Below are 20,042 nucleotides of genomic sequence, written 5' to 3' on the forward strand. Positions count from 1 at the left end.
CAATGGTATCCCACCTTCCAGTTCACCATTGCTCTTTCAGATACAAGTTTTGTTAGCAGTGCAATGCAGGATGCTGCAGCAGTTACAGCAGCTCTTTGACTGTGGGCATGATCCCAATCGTGGTAGTATTTTCCTTCCCTTGTGAAGTTTATGGAAGTATTCTACCATAATTAGAATTCATTGCGGGTTCCACCCTACCTACTATTAGCAAGATTCTCAGTGAGAGATGCACTACTCATCAACAAGGAAGGGGATTATAAGCCTAGGAAATATGGTCAATTAAACGTACATTCTATTTACACAGATCATAAATCTGGACTGGGTTCTCTTCAGCAGTTTCTTTCTGCCTGTCAATGAATCTGATTTTGTTAATCTTTCCATTTGTTGGAAAGAAAAAATGTAATTGCCACTTCAGTTTAGTTTATTCTTATCTAGTCAGGTTTTTTATTTCTTTTTGAAATGAGTGAAAAGGAATTTATCAGAGTACAATTCATCCTGGCATAGAAATTGATATAAATTCTATGCATGACTTAAGTCCAACTTTGGATGCACCATGGCTGCAGTCCTATCTGCACTGGGACAAAACTCATCTCTGATGCACACAACAGAGTTAGAGAATTTGGATTATAAAGAGCACTGTTTATTTAAAGTCAAGTATGACAGAGGGCACAAAACCAACTACATGAAAAATTGGGTTCAATGTGTTGTTCGCAGTTCAGGACAGGACCGGTTGTTGAAAAAGAAATACAAGCATCATTTTCTTAATTATTTTAGCAAGAGAAAAGTATGATTATTCTTAAATATTAGGGGATGAGAAAGATAAAGAGACTGACAATGAAACAGAATCATAATTGTTAAGGCAGTCAGTTAGGGACCAAGGAAACCCACTTCCCAATTCTTGATGCAGTCAGACAGAAGGGCCAAGCTGACTGATGTCCCACTCAATTGTCTTAGCTATTGGCCCCTTGCTTCTCCTTGGCTGACTGCAAGTGACAAAGTTCTCTGAATAAAATCTCAGTCAAACATCAAAGCACACTGTATTGTTCATTAAAATTCTAAAATGATCTGTTTCAAAATTTCCATTTGTATCCCACCACAACCTTTCTTCCTATGTTTCCAAGAAAGCCACTATCCCAATTTCTGATACTTCAAATGTTCAGAAAATGCCTTTTCTGGTAAACACATGATTTGCTGAAGTAATACCACCCAACCCTACCATTCTAACACTGCAGAGAAATCATAAACAGGACACCACAGCAGGGGGCCATCAGTCTTTTTTCAGATTTGCTTTAAGATCAGTAAGTAATCCCAACATTAAGTAACACAATAAAATGATATTTGGAGACTTAATGCATTAAAAGTAAACATAAAATTATTTTCTGTTAAATTATGTTTTTTTCCAAGTAATAGTATATTTTTTTAAAAGAAGATACTATTGGGTTACAATCACCAGCAGTTTGAAAAAGGTTCTGTTAGAAAATCAAAGCCAGCACACATTTGTCTAGTGGTTTACACATAGATCAGCAAACCTTTTGTTAAAGCTGGATATGGAAGTAACTGCTCTGATTGTACAGGCTCCACAAAGGCTATCCTCCTGCTATACTTAGTTTAAAACTACGCTCTATCAATCTGGTTTAAAATATAAACAATGAAACTTTCATTATTCCTCATACGAGAGTTTTTCCACACATATTTTCAGCTCAGTATTCAGCCTACATTTTTACCTGAAATAAAATGTTAAAGGAAAGTTCTCTTTCTTCCTCTTTACCTCAAAGGCTGTCAATTAAGCTTTATGGTTTTCTTTTAAAATTTCACGTGATTTTAATTGCTAACACAATTTGATAATATGGCAAAGTGGTCTTACCTCAATTTCATGTCCCTTTCCTGCTTATTTAAGCCTGAAATGCATAGAAAGGCTCAGAATATGCAAACATAACAGAAAGTAAATGCAGAATTTTATGCTTTCTCAGAATCTCTAGACTGGAAATGCAGAATCTCTGCAGACTGGAAATGCTGAGTTTCGTGCAGCTAAAATCAAAGAACCAGAAAGTAAGACTCTGGCTAAATATAATTGCACATATTTATGAGAAAGATTGGCCTCAATTCTGATATTTCTTCAAGAAGGAAGTAACAATCACTTCCCTAATTCACTTAAAAGAATCAACAATGAAACAATTCCTGGAACTTAATTATTAATAGAAACTGTTAAAAAATATTTTCTCAGTTACTGCCAATTTTGCCACTCTGTCAGTCTTTGATACAGAGTTTGTTTTGGTTTGGGTTTTTTTCAATTAAAAAGAAAAAAATCCATAGATCTAAGCAAAGACAATAATGGTTTGAAATCCTGATCTAACCTAAATTATAAAATCACATTTATCTGAAAAGGTCTAAGGTATTGGACTGTACATTAGTGCTTCCATGTATTTGATCATGTTTAATTTGGCTCTAAATGTAAGGGGGAAAGTAGGTATAAGGGCTAGACTGTAGAATGAGTCAAGGCAAAAATACTATACTACCCAATGAAAACGAAGCATTTCTACATGAAGGGGATAATAGAATCAGTTCTTGAGGCTTTAAATTGCATAGAATCTGGAAATATTAACATTTCATAGAAAGAAAATCCAAAAAGTAAAATACAGTTCAGCACCTATTAAAAAAGTAAAAAAACTCACCACTTATTAAATACAGGAAATAAAGGACAAACAAGTTCTTGCAAATTAATGTGGAGCCCAGTCATTTCAATCCCTTCCAATATGAAGCAAATCACTCACACTGGTCACGAAGACAGCTCCCTCTACACTCAAATTATTCACTTGAAGATAAGCTCCCATCAAACTCTTTAGGGGTTTAACTAATTTACTGCACAGATACGGCACGTCTGTTGTAATAACAGGTAGGATGTATTGGGGTCGACCATTTATCAGAATTAGACTTCTTTTTTCAATTCACAGTGAATTATGCTGCCTACACTGCTCCTCTTTCTCAGAGCTTCCCATCCCCTTACGGCCCCTAATGTGGCAGGCAAACAAAATTGACAGTCTCATCTTGTCAACAAGGGGTGATTCTCCTGAGAAGCCATTTAACTTTGCAGAGGAAGCAATGTATTAATGTGCCTGTCCCAGGAATGTTAATCATCTTCAAGCTCTCTCTAACTTTGACATGAACAAAATCACCAAATTTGTTTACTAAATGAATCGTAATATGCTAATAAGAGAGCATGACATATATGGCAAAGCCAAACAGATGGTTTGTTTACTCCACTTTGCAACTTTATAAATGTTGTAACTCTGAAGATGTTAGTGAGAATTACTGGTTTGCTGGCAGTGGCAAACGTCTTTTGCATACTTAATCCACAGTTAAGAGTCAGAAAACAATTTGTCATCACTGTGGAATGCATAAAAAATGTTAATGCAGAGATAGCATTTGGGAAGGCAGGATAGCTGACTGTGTGAGTAAATACTCAGGTTAAATGTGAAACTGATCTCTGATGGCAGTGTTTGCTACCAAATAATTTTTAACGTAAAATCTGTCAGGTTTGGGATTCTTGAAAGGCCTAATAATTCAGTACGTACCTGTTGAGGTGTTGAGTGAGACAGTCCTTATGGTTTGAACAGAATTACACTTCCACAAAAGCTGTGTGTGCTCAGAAGCACCAAGGCAAGGTCATGTCATATTCTTAATATATTACTATTGTTGTCCATTAAAGATCAAAAGATATTACAAACAAAAAGCATAACCACTGGCATAGTTGCCAAAGTTCACTCAGAAATGATCAAAATTGTGTTGCAACACTTCAACCTCTCACTTCACTAGCTGCCTGGAAGCAAAACAGACTCATTACAGAATAGCCAGCACTCTTTGTCTAATATCTGGACTGGTTGAGAAAGTTTAGAACAAAAAGATTTGTCTGACGGAATATTTCCTAAGTGAACTTGGTGTAGCAATGTTACATGCATGAGAAGGTCATCATACACATGACGAAGTCCTCTGATGGAAACAGCAGGTGCTCAGCACCACTGACGATCAGTCCAAAGCTGTTTCTACAGTCCACAAAAGCTCTACAGAAAAGTTTAGCTGTGCAGATGATATACACAGGATCATGCACTGCAGTCATGTGCTAGGTCCTCATCTCCACTCTGCTCAAGTATTTTGCTGGTCCTTCACACAACGTGTATTTTCCCTTAAGAATACTGAGCCAACATCCAGGTAGAATCTGTTGCCAAACTGCATGCATTAACATTTCTTTTCCAACCTAAATCAACTAAATATTACATATTTCAAGTTTTGTAATCAGAAGCTTTCATCCTTTATTTTATTTTACAATTCCAACAGCCATGCAAAAAATTTGATAATTTTGCACGTTTTTACACTAACAGTTCCTTCAGTTCAGCAACCCATTTATGAATTTTACTGAGCTTCAAGTTTTAGTAAATGCAGAAATAAAGAGAAAACTCAGTCAGAACTGCTGGCTTCCACCAACTGTGCTTTGAAACCAATTCTTTTCTCTCAGATATTGATGCACAGCAACACATTATCTCATGATTTGTATAGTAGGTTCATACATTCTTTACTGATTGCATCTGAAGTTCAAATTCACAATAAAACCTCAGTTCTAGGGATAGTTTTGTACATTTTCAGGTTCCCCAGCAAATCTTTAAACCATTTAATTTGGTCACAATGCAATAGTAATTCTCATTCCCAATGTTAGTTTCTCTAGAAATTCTGATTTATTTATACAATACCAGAGGAACTATAAAATCAACTATGATGTGGCAGTTCAACAGCATTCCTCTATTAGTAATTTTACACTACTAAATAAGTATCCCTATCAGATCAACTGATAGTTGATTATCCTATAACCCCCTTTCATCGACGTCCCGACTCCTTAGTCATTTCAATCCTCCGAGATTCTTCCATACATACTATTGTCAGCAGTTATTAAATTCTCAACTTTTTACTCATCCACAAGAGACTGTGCAAAGATATCTAAGTTCAGCTTGCTGTCCAAGGATTATTTTGGAAGAAACATTAGCAGCCGTCCCAGCCTGGCGCTTATATCTCATTTGAAACATCTACTCATTCCTGACCAACGAAGAAAATCTCAATAAAGGTACTTTTACTGGTTTAACAGCAGCGAGCTCCTGGGATTGTCAAAGTGCTCAGTCTTTTCCGAGGAGAGAAGGAATCAGCAGCTGAAATATAATTAACCTTCCATTCTCAATGCAAACTGCCACACAGAGGAGCTCTGCAGTCTATTAGTGAAGTTATAACGGCCAACAGGCAGAGGCAAAATTGGTCAAAAAGTTGGTTGCTGCTGTCATATTTTTAGAATTATGATTAATGACACTAATAATGTGGATGATTACTGATATGTGTATCTCCTGCAGTTTATCATATTGCACTGGCTGCCTACGTCCACAATAAACATGATGCTATCATTTACCTCGTTATTGAAGGCAATCCTTCTCTTGAAGGAGCACATTCTAATTACTTTGTAATGTTTTATGTCTTAAACATTTTGCAGCTCTGGACCTTGCCAACTGTTTCATGTCTACCATTGATTAATTACAGAATGTTTAATCAAAATTTAGAACCTAATGCAGTCATTTATGAATGTGCTGAAGTGCCAAGGTAGTTAGGCTGCTGTCCCAAGCTTGGAGAATGCTGTGTTCAAAATTAAATCCCAGAAATGTAGAGGATGCCAAAGATTTTACCTCGAGTGATGTGAGTAAAAATCTTACTTCAGTTGATGAATGAGAGGCGCCCACCCAAAATGAGAGATCTTTCTTATGCATGTATGTGCTTGCATGTTCCATCACATTTTTCTTCTTCTTTAAATGTCTTCGATTTTCCCTTTCTGCCATTGTTGCAGCTCCTTTACAAACCTTCCCTCTGCTAAAGCTCTTGCTAACACCAGTCAAGAAAGTGTAGTTTTGAAGTGGTTAAATGAGTGAAAAATAATTTGCAGAGACAAATACATAAGTTTTTTTTTAATGTGGATTTTTATGGTACTGTCATACAACCATTCACCGTTGAAGTTAAGTGTTTTTTTAATACCATTACTGAACTGCTGAAATGGATGCTAATATAGCTTGGAGTGCTAATGTCAAATCCTGGTAATAAAAAAGACAGACTGCTGAATGAAATAATTTCAAGTAAAAAATAGAACAAAAGTGCTCTCACTCTCGCTCTACACTTTTATTGAATTGGGACTGACTGAGCCAATTGCTTTAGAAGTCTGTAAAACACAATTACTAGTGAGCTGACTGACCCAGCAGTGCCCCTTCTGTGACAGAATAGACTAAAAAGGCTGCAGAATTAGTGCTGCTCCCCTATCTGGCTATCAGACCTCAGAGACATCCAGTACAGGATCTGTTATCCTTCCTGCCAGGGCCTTTCCTCATGAAACCTTGGTTCTCAGTCTTGCATAATATATCATCTGTGTGCATCTTCTTCTTGAAACAAGGGCTCATTTACCTTTTCTGAGAGGGAATCCAAATTCTGTTTCTATCCATTGCATTTTTAGATCCTTATCTAACAACACAGGTACATGTATGTCTTTCGGTATACGAGTCCACAGACACACACACATAAATAGGTGTTTAGGCTATTTTTATTTCCACATTTTGTGTGTAAAACAGAAAAGTACAATGTAAGATTTATAGGCAGGAAAATTAACTATGTCACGTTTGTATTTTCCTTTGTAAGTGGCTAAACTGTAAATGCTTTTTTATTCTGGCATACAAAGAAAAGGAGAGAGAGAGGGAGAGAGAAGAAGAGGGATAGAAAGGAAAAAAAATATATTGAACTTTTCCCTAGTTAATAAAATAAGCAATAAAGTTTGGAAAGCACTAGAATCAAAATCAGCAACATTGGAAATAACAACTTTTAAAACTTATAGTTTACATCTTATGTTTCATATTCATATGTTTGACACAGGCATACAGCTTAGGGTTTTTTTCCCTCTTTTTATTCAAAAAAAAAAAAAAAGGCAAAAACAGTGACAGGAAAAGATGTTTTCACATTACAATCCTATTCTTTCTTTCTCCCTGCTCTTTCCCCATACAAAATGAACCACTTTATATTTATACACAATGCTAACAAAGTTCTGCAGTTCTTTTTCTTTTTTTTTGAGAGTGTACATTGCTGGCAAACCTAAAACTTCTTCATTTCTCCTCCAGGTCCATTTATATAAAGCTTGAAAGTGCCTTATGGCAAAAATGTTGAATTATTTCTTAGGCAGATCTTTTAAAGCAATGCTTTTTAGGGCAAGCTTAAATGTGAAATAAGCTCTTGATTAAAAAAATAATAATAAAAAAAAGTTTCCTTAGCACAAGGCAAACTGTTCACTTAAAAGATGTTGCTGGAAAGTAGGAAGGCCTACAAAAAACCTTAGATTTTCTTTACAATTGGAGGGTTTAAAACTCCTGTCAGAAAATATCCAGTGTTTGCCATTAAAAAGTCAACTTGTGATGAGCCGTAAGTGGTATCTCACCTGAGATATTCCTGTGTTACCTCAAGTCCCAACAGACCACCTGACACAGCTCTAGAGGTATCATTAGAGAACGTTTTATGTTTAAGTGCTGGATGTGAATGAATGGTTCCTACTGTAGTACCTACAGCATAACATCATGAATACTGGTACATGATGTGTGGCACTGCTTTCCTGAAGATACAAAGGAAAACAAACTATGAGTACTGCAGATCAGGATTAAAGAGTAGTAAAAAGCTGCACACAGTGTCTTGCAGTGCACTTGCAGTGCCTATACAGTGGCCTCTTCCTTGACACTGCGGAGCACTTAACTCTCTTTCATAACTCAGCATGTCTTCCTTCAGGATCACCCTGAGGTAAGTAGTTAGCAGTATGGTTATCTTTACCCTTAATTGTTCCTAACTGAACGGTATATTCCTGCAACTACAGGCTCTACTTCACAAGTTTGCTATTGCTCCCTGTCCTATTTGCTGACCCCTAGCAGCCTGTATAACCATAAAAAGACGTGTCAGATTTAGAGAGGTTGGGCTTTGGTGTTTCTTTTCCCCAGAACCTATAAATTATCAACTATTTTTGAGTAACATATTTTACTAAGACATATTTCATTGGAAAATACTCCCATCTCCCCTGTCTCACTACCAGAAGTCTATCTTGTCAAAAAGCAATGGAACAGAAATCCAAATGAGCTTTGTTTTACTATACTCATCACCTGCTACATAATTCCATTTCAAAAAGTATTTTGAAATGTCTGCTTATGTCTAGATATACTGGTAGGACTATCATAGTGTCATCCAAAAAAAGTGTTGTAGCTATCTGAAGTTACCTACTGATAAATTTTCTCCCTTTTGGGTTATTTTTTTCTAGTCATTCCTAGGACTTGCCTCACCAGTTTTCATACTTTCAGGTAAACTTCATGTTAATTTCTATACATCCCAGCACAATCACTAAGTTTATGTTCCAGTGAATGAATTGGCTCAAATCTAGGGGGAAAAGCATCATCATCGTCATTAAGGGGAGAAGAAAATGGCCTCAGCTATCAGTAATCTTTGGTCAGGCTGTAAAATCTGATGTAAAGTTTGCTTCTTCAGTTGACAGTTTCTCTTTTCAGACATGCACAGCTGACAAATGAATGTATCATGAATGTATGTATGGGGGCATTTGCCTGCCTACTGAGTGTCTCTTTTTTTCATTGAGGGCTGTGAATCCAAAGGGCAGTAAATACACAGCTATTCCTGCCAGAAATGTGTCTCCCTCACCCTTCATTTCTCCCCAGACTCCTGCACCTAAGAAGACTACAACTCTCAAGTTGAGGTGTCTTGTTCCATTCAGACTTTTGGAAGTAGTGCCCTGGTGTTATCTTCTATCTGTAAAGTACAGCTTCCTTCACATTCAGCAGAAATCTTAGAGGCTTCCACTGTTAAGTTGAAAAGAACAGCCAGAGCCTTTGTTTGTAGGAACTAATAGGGGCAGATACTTTGTTTACCCTGCTTCCAAAAGACTCTAGGGAAGATGGGATGTCTCTGTATATGGGGAACAGCTTTACATTTACTCAGATAAGTGGAAAACACTCAATGTTCTCCCAATCTCTGGAGAAGAGTTTTGGTTCTTCCAGTTATTTCCTAGGAACCTAGGGGCAACCAGGATATTATCATAAGCATTCATGTTCACAGTCCAATCTTCACAAATAACCCTTTTCACCAAACATAAAATACACAAAACTTACACAAGAAAATTGGACAAAACACATTAAACATTTACATTATTTGTCACAACAGATATCAGGGGAAAATATCGCTCAATGCATGTTTTGCTTTTAGCTAGGATTTTCAATGTTTTACTTATGCTTCCCACCTATCTTAACCCTGGTGTAGCAGTTTGTTTAAATAAGCTTTTCAGGCCACTGACTTATTTGCAACTTCACATAAAAATGAGACTTCTTGAACTGTACAAGAAACTGTACTCTCCCTTTCAAAGAAATACCTATTTGTGTACCAAACCAGAACAAGATAATGAAGACAGCAGGTTGTTTTAAAAAACAACAGCCACCTCCAATTCAAACCCAAAACAAATAACTATATGTAGACAGAAAAAAACTTCCTTCACACCAGAGTTGATCCTTCAATGTTTACTCACATAAGTAGCCACTTGCTTCAATTTATTTATTTTCTTTTAAATATTTTTTTTTAATCTTATGATGAAACTGGTTCTATGTATTTTAATTTTTAATTCTGCTTCTGTTGTTCATATTGGTGAGTATGCAATATGACAAGCAGTCTCTGTTCAATATGACTATTCATGGAAGAGGTCAGATTGGTAGATTTGTGTTAGAGGTGGCACAAAATGTTTTGATGCAGATTCTCTTGAGTAAGGAAGAGTTATGGGAACATTAGCAATGACACACATCTTAGTGACTCTGCAAGAGAAAACCTAATGGTTCATTCAAATGTATTGGATATGCAGCTAGTCTCTTAATGAACTTCATCACATCCAAAACCAGTAGTACAGGTGTAAATGTGTTTATATTTTAAAAAATTATCAGTATAATTTTTGTCTCTTGAAAAATGGTTCGTAGAACACCTAATGTCTTAAAAATTGATTACCCTGTTTTTGTTGGAGGAAAGTCAAGTTGTATATGTTAATTATATTTGGGGAAATACAGTAATAATTATCATGGACTGGTGCAAAGTGTCTTATTTCCTGGAGCTGGAATTGAGTGCATTTATAGAAAATAATTCTCTAAAAAGTTATCTGTAGAAGGTTCCAAGCATAGTACGATGATGAAAAAATGGATACTGTTGTGTCAAGGAGGTGATAACAGGAGGCAGGTAGCAGCTTTCTCACTTCTTCACCTCCATTGATAATGTATGCAGTGACTAATCATAGGTAACTGATGTTAATTTATTCAAGCACACCTGTACAGGGCTGGAAATCAGGTAATCAGACAAAAAGTATGTGTCTGGTTTTTCAACACAGCTACCCAGAGGTCTATATTTGCACAAATTTAGTTCTGGAGACATCAGCAGGTTTTAATAAACCACCTACAGATGTCTTGCTCCATATAAATTAAGGAGTTTATGTTTTTAAATCTGGACTGATTTAACTTGCAATCAGTGGCATGATCACACCTGGCACCAATAGTTGCCTCATATTTATTTATAAATCACCCTGAGCAGATATTATTTTGTTTTTAAATTTCTTCATGGGGCTCAATTACCTTTCTCATCTTGTGGAACACACACACATGCACGCACGTATATGCATGCATGCTCACTTTGTCAGAAAACTTAAAAGACAAACCTGCACAATTAATACTCCCACTTAAGTAGCAGACAGCCAAAACGAAAGGTTCTTGCTTTGTTCCTTTGAACAGGTATACTGAGAGTTAATTTATTTTCCATACACTGAGAGAAAGCAAAACATGGTAACATATTGTTACTAATGCTGTGCCCTAGCTTAAAAACCACAGATTCTAATAGTGTCAGTACTGAGGTGAAATAGGGATTTAGCATGCACTAAGGCTGACTGAAAAGATGGCTGTATTTCTCCTTAAAATCTTACAGCAGTTTCTTGACAAGACTCACTGAAAGCAAAAAGTCCACCTGCCTCCTGTTTCATCAGTGGTTGTGACTGCAAAATTCTTGGCTCTTCCAGGTGAGAGACCAAAATGAAGCCAACTGCTCTAAGTTGCACCTTCCAGACCTTCACCTCTGCATTGGTGTCCTCTTTGGTCAGCAAATATCTAGTCCCTCCTCTTGTCCCCAGCTCAGGATCATCCCCTGAGCAACTGTACCTCAGTGCTGACTTCAAGGACCAACCACATCTACCTTTCTGTAAGACCAACTCAGTATCTCCTGGAGCAGGACTCACAGATGAGGCTGGGAAGCAGATCCTAGGGGAACCTAACCACTGCAGCTACAGGCCAATTCTCCTCAATCACAGAACACATCTCTTCCAAGTCCTGAGAGAATTCACACCACAAGGACAAATCTTTCCATTCAAGTGCACAGTTCATGCAGGGACTTCTTCTCATCTTACTCTTTTCCATCTAGTAAGTTACTTGAAAAAGATGTCTCTCTGTTCCAAAGGAGGTTTATGACATTGTTTCTGCCTAAATTTTTAACATGATCTCTTTTCTTATTTACTTCCCACTGCATTCTTGCAACAAGACCTAGCCTGAACAATATGCCTTTAGAAGAAAGGAGATCTGAAGTAAATACAGAAACAGAAATGGATGAACAGCTAATTCACTGAGTGATTGTTGAAGAATGGAAGAAAAAGTGGTTTACTGAAGTTTAGTGCTTCCAGGAAAAGAAAGACAAAAAGACTTCTCAATCTGACAAAAAGAACCAAGATCTAGGTATGTATAAAGTTATTTTAATTAGTGATGTTATTTGTGGCTCAGAAGAATGATGAAAAAAGGCCCTTTTAAAAAAATCTAGGCTCAGCAGAGCTCGACTACTTGAAAGCAATACCATCTAATTTTTAGAATGGGTGACAGAATTACTGAGGCATTGACAGCAAGGACCAGGACTCTGCTTTCCTCTGCCTTGACTTGAAAAAACCACATGAGAGGTGGGAGTCCAGAATCTTCTGGTTATCTTGACCCCAAAGTTACAAGGATTAGCAGTGGTTAGCTGAAGATCTCAGAAGACATTCCAACATTTCTTGCAGAAGGATTTTTATGCAGGTGTTGACCTTGGCACAAATGATGTAGGAATGGTAAAGCTAGATTTGGTCAACCTTAGCATAAATTGCTATAGAATGCTTTCTACAAAGGGAGGGTTGCAGCTCTGACACAGATAAAACCCCTCCTTCAGTCAAAACAGCACTGCATTTTCTCCTGACACGATCTGCTGCCTCTGGTAACCAGCAGTCTGTATCACAACCCTATCCCTGCAAAGACCATTTTACAGTAGTGCCACTCACTGTCAACAATTAGGAGTTTTGTGTATGTACAGGGCAGGGAGAATACAGTCAAACCTTTGATTAACTAGACTTACATTGGAAAAGGACTTGAGCCAAATCAGACGCCTCTAAGGAAAACAAAAAAGATCAGCCAATGTTATCTATCTCCACTCAAGCTTGTATTGTCTTATAGAACATAGCTAGCATTGTGACTTTTAGACCTCTTAACTAGTTATAGACCTTTAACTAGCTATAATAGGATTATTAATATCATTAATACAATACTAGTAGTACAATTAATAAAGTGACTAAAAATAAAGATAATAACTTCATAAGACTGCAAGCTATGGGATAGCTAGAACTCTGCTTTCAGAGTATTGAAAAAAATTTTCTTTTTCTTTCATAAAGCACAAAATTCTAAGCTACTGTAACTACTCAAAGATCATGTGAGTGACTTACACACAAACAAATCGCAGAGACTTTTTGTAATGTGTCCAAAATGGAACACGAGTCCATTTCAAATATTAGCCAGGAATTATTACTGTATGCTGTAAGTAGCTAAGTCTTACTTCTCATACACCAATTAAAAGCAAAATGCTCTCGAGTTTTTAAGTGAAATTGATTTAAGCAGATGGAAGAAGTTCTCACTTTTCAATGCTATTAATTTAGTTATCCATTTATCTTTGAGGTGCTCTCTATAATCTGAAGAGCTAGAAATCGTACATACTCTCCTTAAAAAAAATACTTTCAAAAGGAAGATCAGAAAAAAAAAACAACAAACAAACTGAATAGAAAAATTTTTAGGGTAATAAAACAGTTTACAAGTAAAAAAAAAATCTTTAAATATTTAGCCTACATTTTAAGTTACTGAATCAGATTTTTATTTCATGGCTTGCTTTGAGTAAGCTTAACAGGAGTATGCTACATAGTTGACAAAATATTTTCAAAATGTGCCCTATTTCCAGGTTCTTATCTCAGACATATTTTATGTATGTCATCACAGTCACTCTTTCTTAGAACATCTTAGTCTTTACTGTGCTAAAATTTTATTATTACCATGATCTATCAATATATTACTGCTGAAATATAATACACTACATAAAGTTGCAAATCCTAAAGCTAATTACTTCTTACTTCACATGCTCGACACAAAGCTGTTTTGTGTAGTACATGACTGACTTCATAATTCATTTGAGGAAACAGACCGACTAAGCTAAATTCTTGACTAACAAAGGCTGTGCAATTTCAGGAACTGAAAAGGGTTACACACATCTAAACTCAGCATGCCACTGATTTACATGTTTCCCTTGTCAAATTCAAGTCTCATAAATGTTATCAGCACACCCCAAGAAAATCAGTCTTAATTTAGATTTACCTGCTTTGTGTCCAGTAGTTTCATCCTATTCAAATGCAAACTTCCTAGATCATCCTTCTTAGATGTTCTGAACTTGTATTCTTATGTTTGTTCCTATTTTTCTGTTTAGTGGATTTCATAAATGATGAGAGAAGACATGAGATATTTGGGGACTAGACTCTCCATCAAAACAGTGAATTTTGTCTCCTCAATATCCTTAACACTACCTTGCTTTCATTTTAGAAGATACAATATATTCACTTTCAAACTACATCAGTTTCAAAGAAAAAAGTGAGAAGCTGCGTGTGAAACGTTTAGTGAGGTTTAATTTCCTTCCTGTGTCTGCTGAAATTTTACAGCCTAATGAAAAAATATGAAACACAAGTAAAGGAAGAAAGGTGAGCCAATCTCACCATCACTCCATGAACCAGAAAGATTTTGTTAAGTGACAATATGATCATCATCAGATGTGAGAGCTTTTATTCACAAATATGAAATAACTGTTATCCTATCACCCTGACAAATTCTATTTATATTACATTTTCCTCAGGAATCAATAAGAACAATCTATTTAAAACAAAACAAAACAAAACAAAATGAAAAAAAATCCACAAAATAAAACAAACAAAACCAAAACAAAACAAAAAACCAAACCAAACCAAAACAAAAAAAACCAAAACAAAACACAAAAAAACCCAAACCAAAACAAAAAAACAGAACTCCCCAAACCAAAGAGTTATGGACCAGCTGCTTCTGTTTAAGCCCAACCGTTTCAGTATTGATGCAGCATAGCTAGGGCATGATGTCATTTGAAGTGTCAGCAGAATATATCCTGGTTGATATTAAAAATATGTAGGGGTCTAGCCTCTCCTCTCTGAACGTGCATAATTCCCATTGGTGGGAAAGGGAGTTGCTCACATGCAGAAAAGAAGATAAAGTAGATTAAATGACCATAGTGGATAGAGATATAAGTTCTACTAAGGAAAAAGACAATGATTTTCTTAATATTTACTTGTTCTCACTACAACACAGTGTCCAGCTTTAAAAATTGAAGATAATAAAGAATAGCCTTCTAATGCTTCTTGTTTACTTTTAGATGACCCTATGGAGATGGAAATCATTCTTTTATTCCAGTCTTTCCGTTCTGTCTCTCCATCCATTCATCCAACCATCCATCCACTCCTTCCCCTCCTTCCTAGTTTACTGTTTGATATGCATGCATGGAGATATTTGTTTTGTATACAATGAACTATCTATTTAATAGAAGGTTTTCTTGTTTTAAATGTTGCAGGGAGAAGAAAATAAATGTAATGAAGGCTGTACCTTATAAACAGATGTGCAACACACATGTACACAGGCACACAGAAATTATAATGACATTTATTATCTAGCCAGTCGCTTAAGAGGATGGCACAATATATACCACTCTGAATGCCAAGCAACAATGAATATCTTTAAAGTGATAAATTTGTCTCAATGTCATGGGATCATGATTGTCACTTGTCATTACTCTGCATCTCTCTGTTTCTTCATATATCCTAAACCGCCTATTTTTACATAATTCAACACATTTAATAATGTAGAAAATCAATTAATATTTACTGACCTGTCTCTGCTTCTCCGTGATGGGAATGCAGCATTACAGCCAGCCACTGTGCAGACATGCATCTCTTTTAAATGAACATTTCGGTAGTGAAGCTTCACACTGTAGGAACTCTTGAAACTTTTCTTGCAAACATAGCAGATCTTGGGGTCTGGGCTGGAGCACATTTCAGCTTCTGGGGAGAACTTCTGTGGGCTGCTGTAGTTGAATGTAGAAGTGAAACTTTCATGAAGAGCAGCCATACTGGCACTGCCTCCATTGTACAGGCCATATTGGCTCATATAGAACATATCATATGTAGGGTCTGTATACTCTTCCTTCACCTTAATGACATCCTGATTGGAAGAGTCATTGTGGTTTTCATCTGGTCTGTTACCGTGCATCGTTGATTTTTCACCAGGTTCATGGAGGCGATCATCGCCTTCCATGGTTTCCTCACACAATTTGGGCTCTGATGACTCTGACTCATTTTCATAGTCTCTCTCATGCTCCTGGTCTTCTGATGTCATGCTGTCTGCCCTTCTTATGTCCGGTCTGGAAATGCATCTGCTTCTGTCATTTTTGGAAAAGTCTTTCACAGACAGGCCTGGGCTCATTTCCTCCTGAGAATGGCAGTGATTGTCATGACCAATGTCATTCACCATCGTGCTGCTGTCATTCACCTCTTCGTCTTCATCATCAAACTCATCAGCAGTATCGATAACTTCCTTTTCAATTTTAACTGGCATGCTTGACTTCCTTGGCTTCTTCTTGGGAGCAAGGTCTGCACTGGGCTCTGGGGTGGGCATCAACACTGAAGGTACTGATGACTCTGAAGGAGGAGGGGGATGCTGCTCCATGCCACTCACTGCTGGTATTATTGGACTGGTAGGGAGTGAGGTTGGAGGACTCACCATCTCTCCAGGAGTAAGTAAATTTCTGTAAAAAGGAGGAACGGGTTGGACAGTCTTTAAAGCTGGGAAGACCAGCTGACTAGGAAGAGGGTTCTGCAGTACAGGGTCTAGAGGGGGAGTGGTAAACCCCATCGGTGGGCGCCCAGGACTTGTTAAAGTTAGGTTGGATTTTGTACTTGCTATGACGGGAGTGGCGGCACCTGATGTAGCACGTATCAGATCTTTGTCACGGTTATTCCTTAGCATAGGCATGTGGAGTCGGGGATTGGGGTTGGCACTGTGGCGATTGCGGCTTCTAAGAGAGCTGAAAACCATGTTGCAGCCTTCAATAGTGCACCGATGCTTGATTTTCAGGTGTACAGCATTGTAGTGGATTTTAAGTGTACCTTTGTCATAGAAAGTTTTGCCACATGCATTGCAAAACACTCTTCCTTTCCTCGAGGCTGACCCCATTCTCCTCATTCTGTGAATTCGGAATGAGCTTTTAGTGTGTTCTGTTTTTGATAAATCACTGACTGGCGTAGGTGTCTGAACAGGAGAGACGCAGGCTGGCTCACTTTTGGGCTCAACATTCGTGATGCTGGTCAAAGCATTCCTGCTGGATGTTTGCTCATTCTTGAAAGGCGTAGGGGAAACTTCAGATTCACTGCTCTCGTTATATTCATTTTGGGTTGTAAGACTTGGTTCACGGAGCCTCATTGCTGGCTGTTCCAGCAGGAGGCCATTTGGAGGCAGCCCCAGCAGTGGAGCAGAGACTGGATTTATGTACTGGAATGGAAGCAGGAATGCAAGGCTATTCGGGATGTTTTCAAAATGATGAATGCTGGAAGGGTTGCTATTCTCCAGGTGAGCAAGGAGACTTGGGCTCCTGGTGCGATTATTGCTTTCAATAAAAGTCCTTATATCTGAATCTGTCTTTGAAGATGGCACAGCCACAGCCTGCCCTTCTTTTTCTTGAATTGCCATCAGCTCCACAATAGATTTCGTTTCTCCAAATCTCAGGAACTGCTGAAGGGTAATGATCTCTTCTTCCCTGGACATGATGGCCCAGCGGTCCAGTACCTTGCCTGCAGCATCCTAGAGGCCATATCAAAGAAACAACAAAGACAAACACAAAGAAAAAAATTATTGATTCTGCATAATTATTCAATTCAATAGAAGGTGCTCTGCTGCCTGAACATGAAAACACTAAGCTCAAAAAACAAGATGCATACAGTGTTAATAAAATTTGATAAAAAAAATACAAACTTTCCAGCCATGTAAATACTGTAATTACAGTCACAGCCAGAAAACCAGATTGAGTTTAATAATGTCAGAGTACATAAAATGTAGACCACAGGGCTCTGTGATCTAAAATGCTTTCAATACTTTCAATTTAACAACAGTGATCTATGTAGAATGTTACTGTTTACATCAGTGTAAAACATATGAACTGTTGCTGTACACACCATTGTAAAATACTGAAAGTTGTACCTTAATCACTATCAAATGGTAATATTATGAGAAAGAGCTAAATAAATGCATTTGATAGATTTGCTTCTTAAATATAAGCAGATATAAGACTAAAGTCACCCATGGGCCATTTCACGAGAAACTTTGATGGAAGGCAAAATATTTTAAAAACAGTACATAATACTTGTACCTTACTCCCTTTTTCCCTGGACTCTTACTGGCATGTGATTGTAAGCTTGCAATTTAGGTATGGTTTAGACTCTGGAGATGACTTTTTTTGTAGTCTTGACATAAAATAACAGTTAAAAATATGTAAAAAGTAAGGATCTGATGGATGTAGATAGCATAAATGAGTAAAAATGTTGTCTCCTAACATTGCCTTCTGATAGCAAGAGAAAAATCCAGAGAGAATACACATCAGTAATCACTAGAATATCTGTTGTTAAATATACATTAAAAAGCATTTCACACTTTCATTTTTGCTAGTAAGCATGAGATTTGCCTGAAGGTAGAAGTTAAAAATTCTGCAACGTAATGTCAGGCAATCCATTCCAGCATGTATTGATAAAAATATATTAAAATACTTATATAATGAATACATCATTTTATTGGCATCTTTCCTTTTGGACAAACGCTGGACATATTATTAGCACAGTAACTATAACCAACAAGAACTGTTGCAGGCCATCAGACCAGCACTATTTCAATGCTTCCTCATGCCTTAAACAGTCTTGCAAGATACTCCACCCTACTGTCTCTGATATTTTTAAATCTTGAATATCAAGCTTCAGAACCTTATCCGAACATTTTGGACTATACGCTATTGCAAAACCCACTAGCTCTTTTTTGATTATGAAGACTGAGAACAGCTTTCTTTCCCTCCAGCACTCCCACCCCCCAGTTTTACTTATTTATTTATTTTTTAATTCTTTTTCAGTCTTCAGAGGATTGATTCTTCTCTTCCCTCACATTTCCTAGAGTACCAGAAGACACAATTTTGCACCAAATAGTAAAGTTAAATCAGTTTAACTGATTATGGCTGGTTTTATTATTTCAGTTCTGATATGTTCAGTGCAGTTCAACTCTCTGGATACAAAGTTAATGCTGAAGGTTAATGCCATGTGTGTTTCAGTACCTTGGATACAACTACAAAATCTTCAGGAACACTCCACACGTGAACATTTAAAATCAAACCTTGGAAGACAATGAAACCCTCAACAGCAATTAATTATGGAAAATCTTACCCAGCTGACCCCAGATGGAAAGCCCCAGAGACCATCTCTGTGTAGAAAATGTTCAGTCTGTATTTACACAGTGATGAACAAAACATCCTGATGCAGACGCCGGTTCTTATTTGTCCCCACCTTTGAACATGCATAAGCATTGTGGACGTCTCTAATTTCTATGCCCTTACAGTTCTATCTGTCTTCATGGAGCAGTATTTTACAGGCAGTCAGTACTACCAAATAGAAATCATCTAGAACACCAAAAAATCCCTCCCAAGAACAAAAATTAGTGAAACAAAACAAAAACTAAATGGGACAAGGGGTGGGAGAAAAAAAATATCAACACCATAAAGAAATAATTAAAGGGCAGGTTCCTATCTTAAAACTATAAGATTATATTTGTTTTTTCCTATCCAACTAACTGTTACTACTTTCCCTAAAAAGTGTGATGAAAAGCTTCTTATACCTACTTTTCCCAAAACTTCCAGCCAGCCACAGCACCTGTATATATGGGTAATTCCTACTTGGAACTGCAAAGCCAGACTTGGTTCAGACTTTGATCTCCAGACCTTTGCTGTCAGGTCTGACCCAATCTATATGTACATATTTCTCATCCTAAAACATAAGTATTAATTCCTTCTAACTGTAACTCCCATTGTTTGAGGATGGAAATAACATTGTCTAATTTACACTGCTTATATGTATTGAATTAGGATTCCTGTCTGCAGCCAGCTGTAGACTGCTTTGCAATGTACTACTGTAATTTGTTTTGGTTTTGCTTTAATTTGTAAATCACTCATAGGCTTATGTAACAGATGGATACTTTACAAAAACGGGTATGTAAGTAAATAAAAATTAAACGCATCTAGCACGACAATAGCTCAGGAGAATAGTAGATACAGATCCTGTAACAGACACCCACACGTTAAGTGGAAGGTGGTTTCACACAGTCCCTCATCTGTTGGCAGCACAGCAATGCATGCACAGAACAGGCAGTCAGGCATCTAAATCTGGGGGTTCCCTGTATGCTTTCGGGGAGTTATTCCACATCTTAACGGAGAGAAGCTGGTGCTTAGCTTCATGAGCTTCCTCTTCATGAGATGCCACCACCCTTTGT

The 20,042-nt window shown here is 37.2% G+C and overlaps 1 protein-coding gene across 4 annotated transcripts in view; it reads right to left on the reverse strand.

The window, feature by feature from the left end:
- Positions 1-20,042, reverse strand: part of BNC2 (basonuclin zinc finger protein 2) — a 339,161-nt gene that overhangs the window by 15,395 nt on the left and 303,724 nt on the right. For all 4 annotated transcript variants that reach the window (XM_064641043.1, XM_064641042.1, XM_064641040.1 and 1 more), the window contains exon 5: positions 15,358-17,324. In XM_064641043.1, coding sequence (XP_064497113.1) covers positions 15,358-17,324 — 1,967 coding nt within the window. The remainder of the gene's footprint in view (positions 1-15,357; positions 17,325-20,042) is intronic.

Source organism: Pseudopipra pipra, chromosome Z, assembly GCF_036250125.1.
Source record: "Pseudopipra pipra isolate bDixPip1 chromosome Z, bDixPip1.hap1, whole genome shotgun sequence".
Classification (NCBI taxonomy): Eukaryota; Metazoa; Chordata; class Aves; order Passeriformes; family Pipridae; genus Pseudopipra; species Pseudopipra pipra.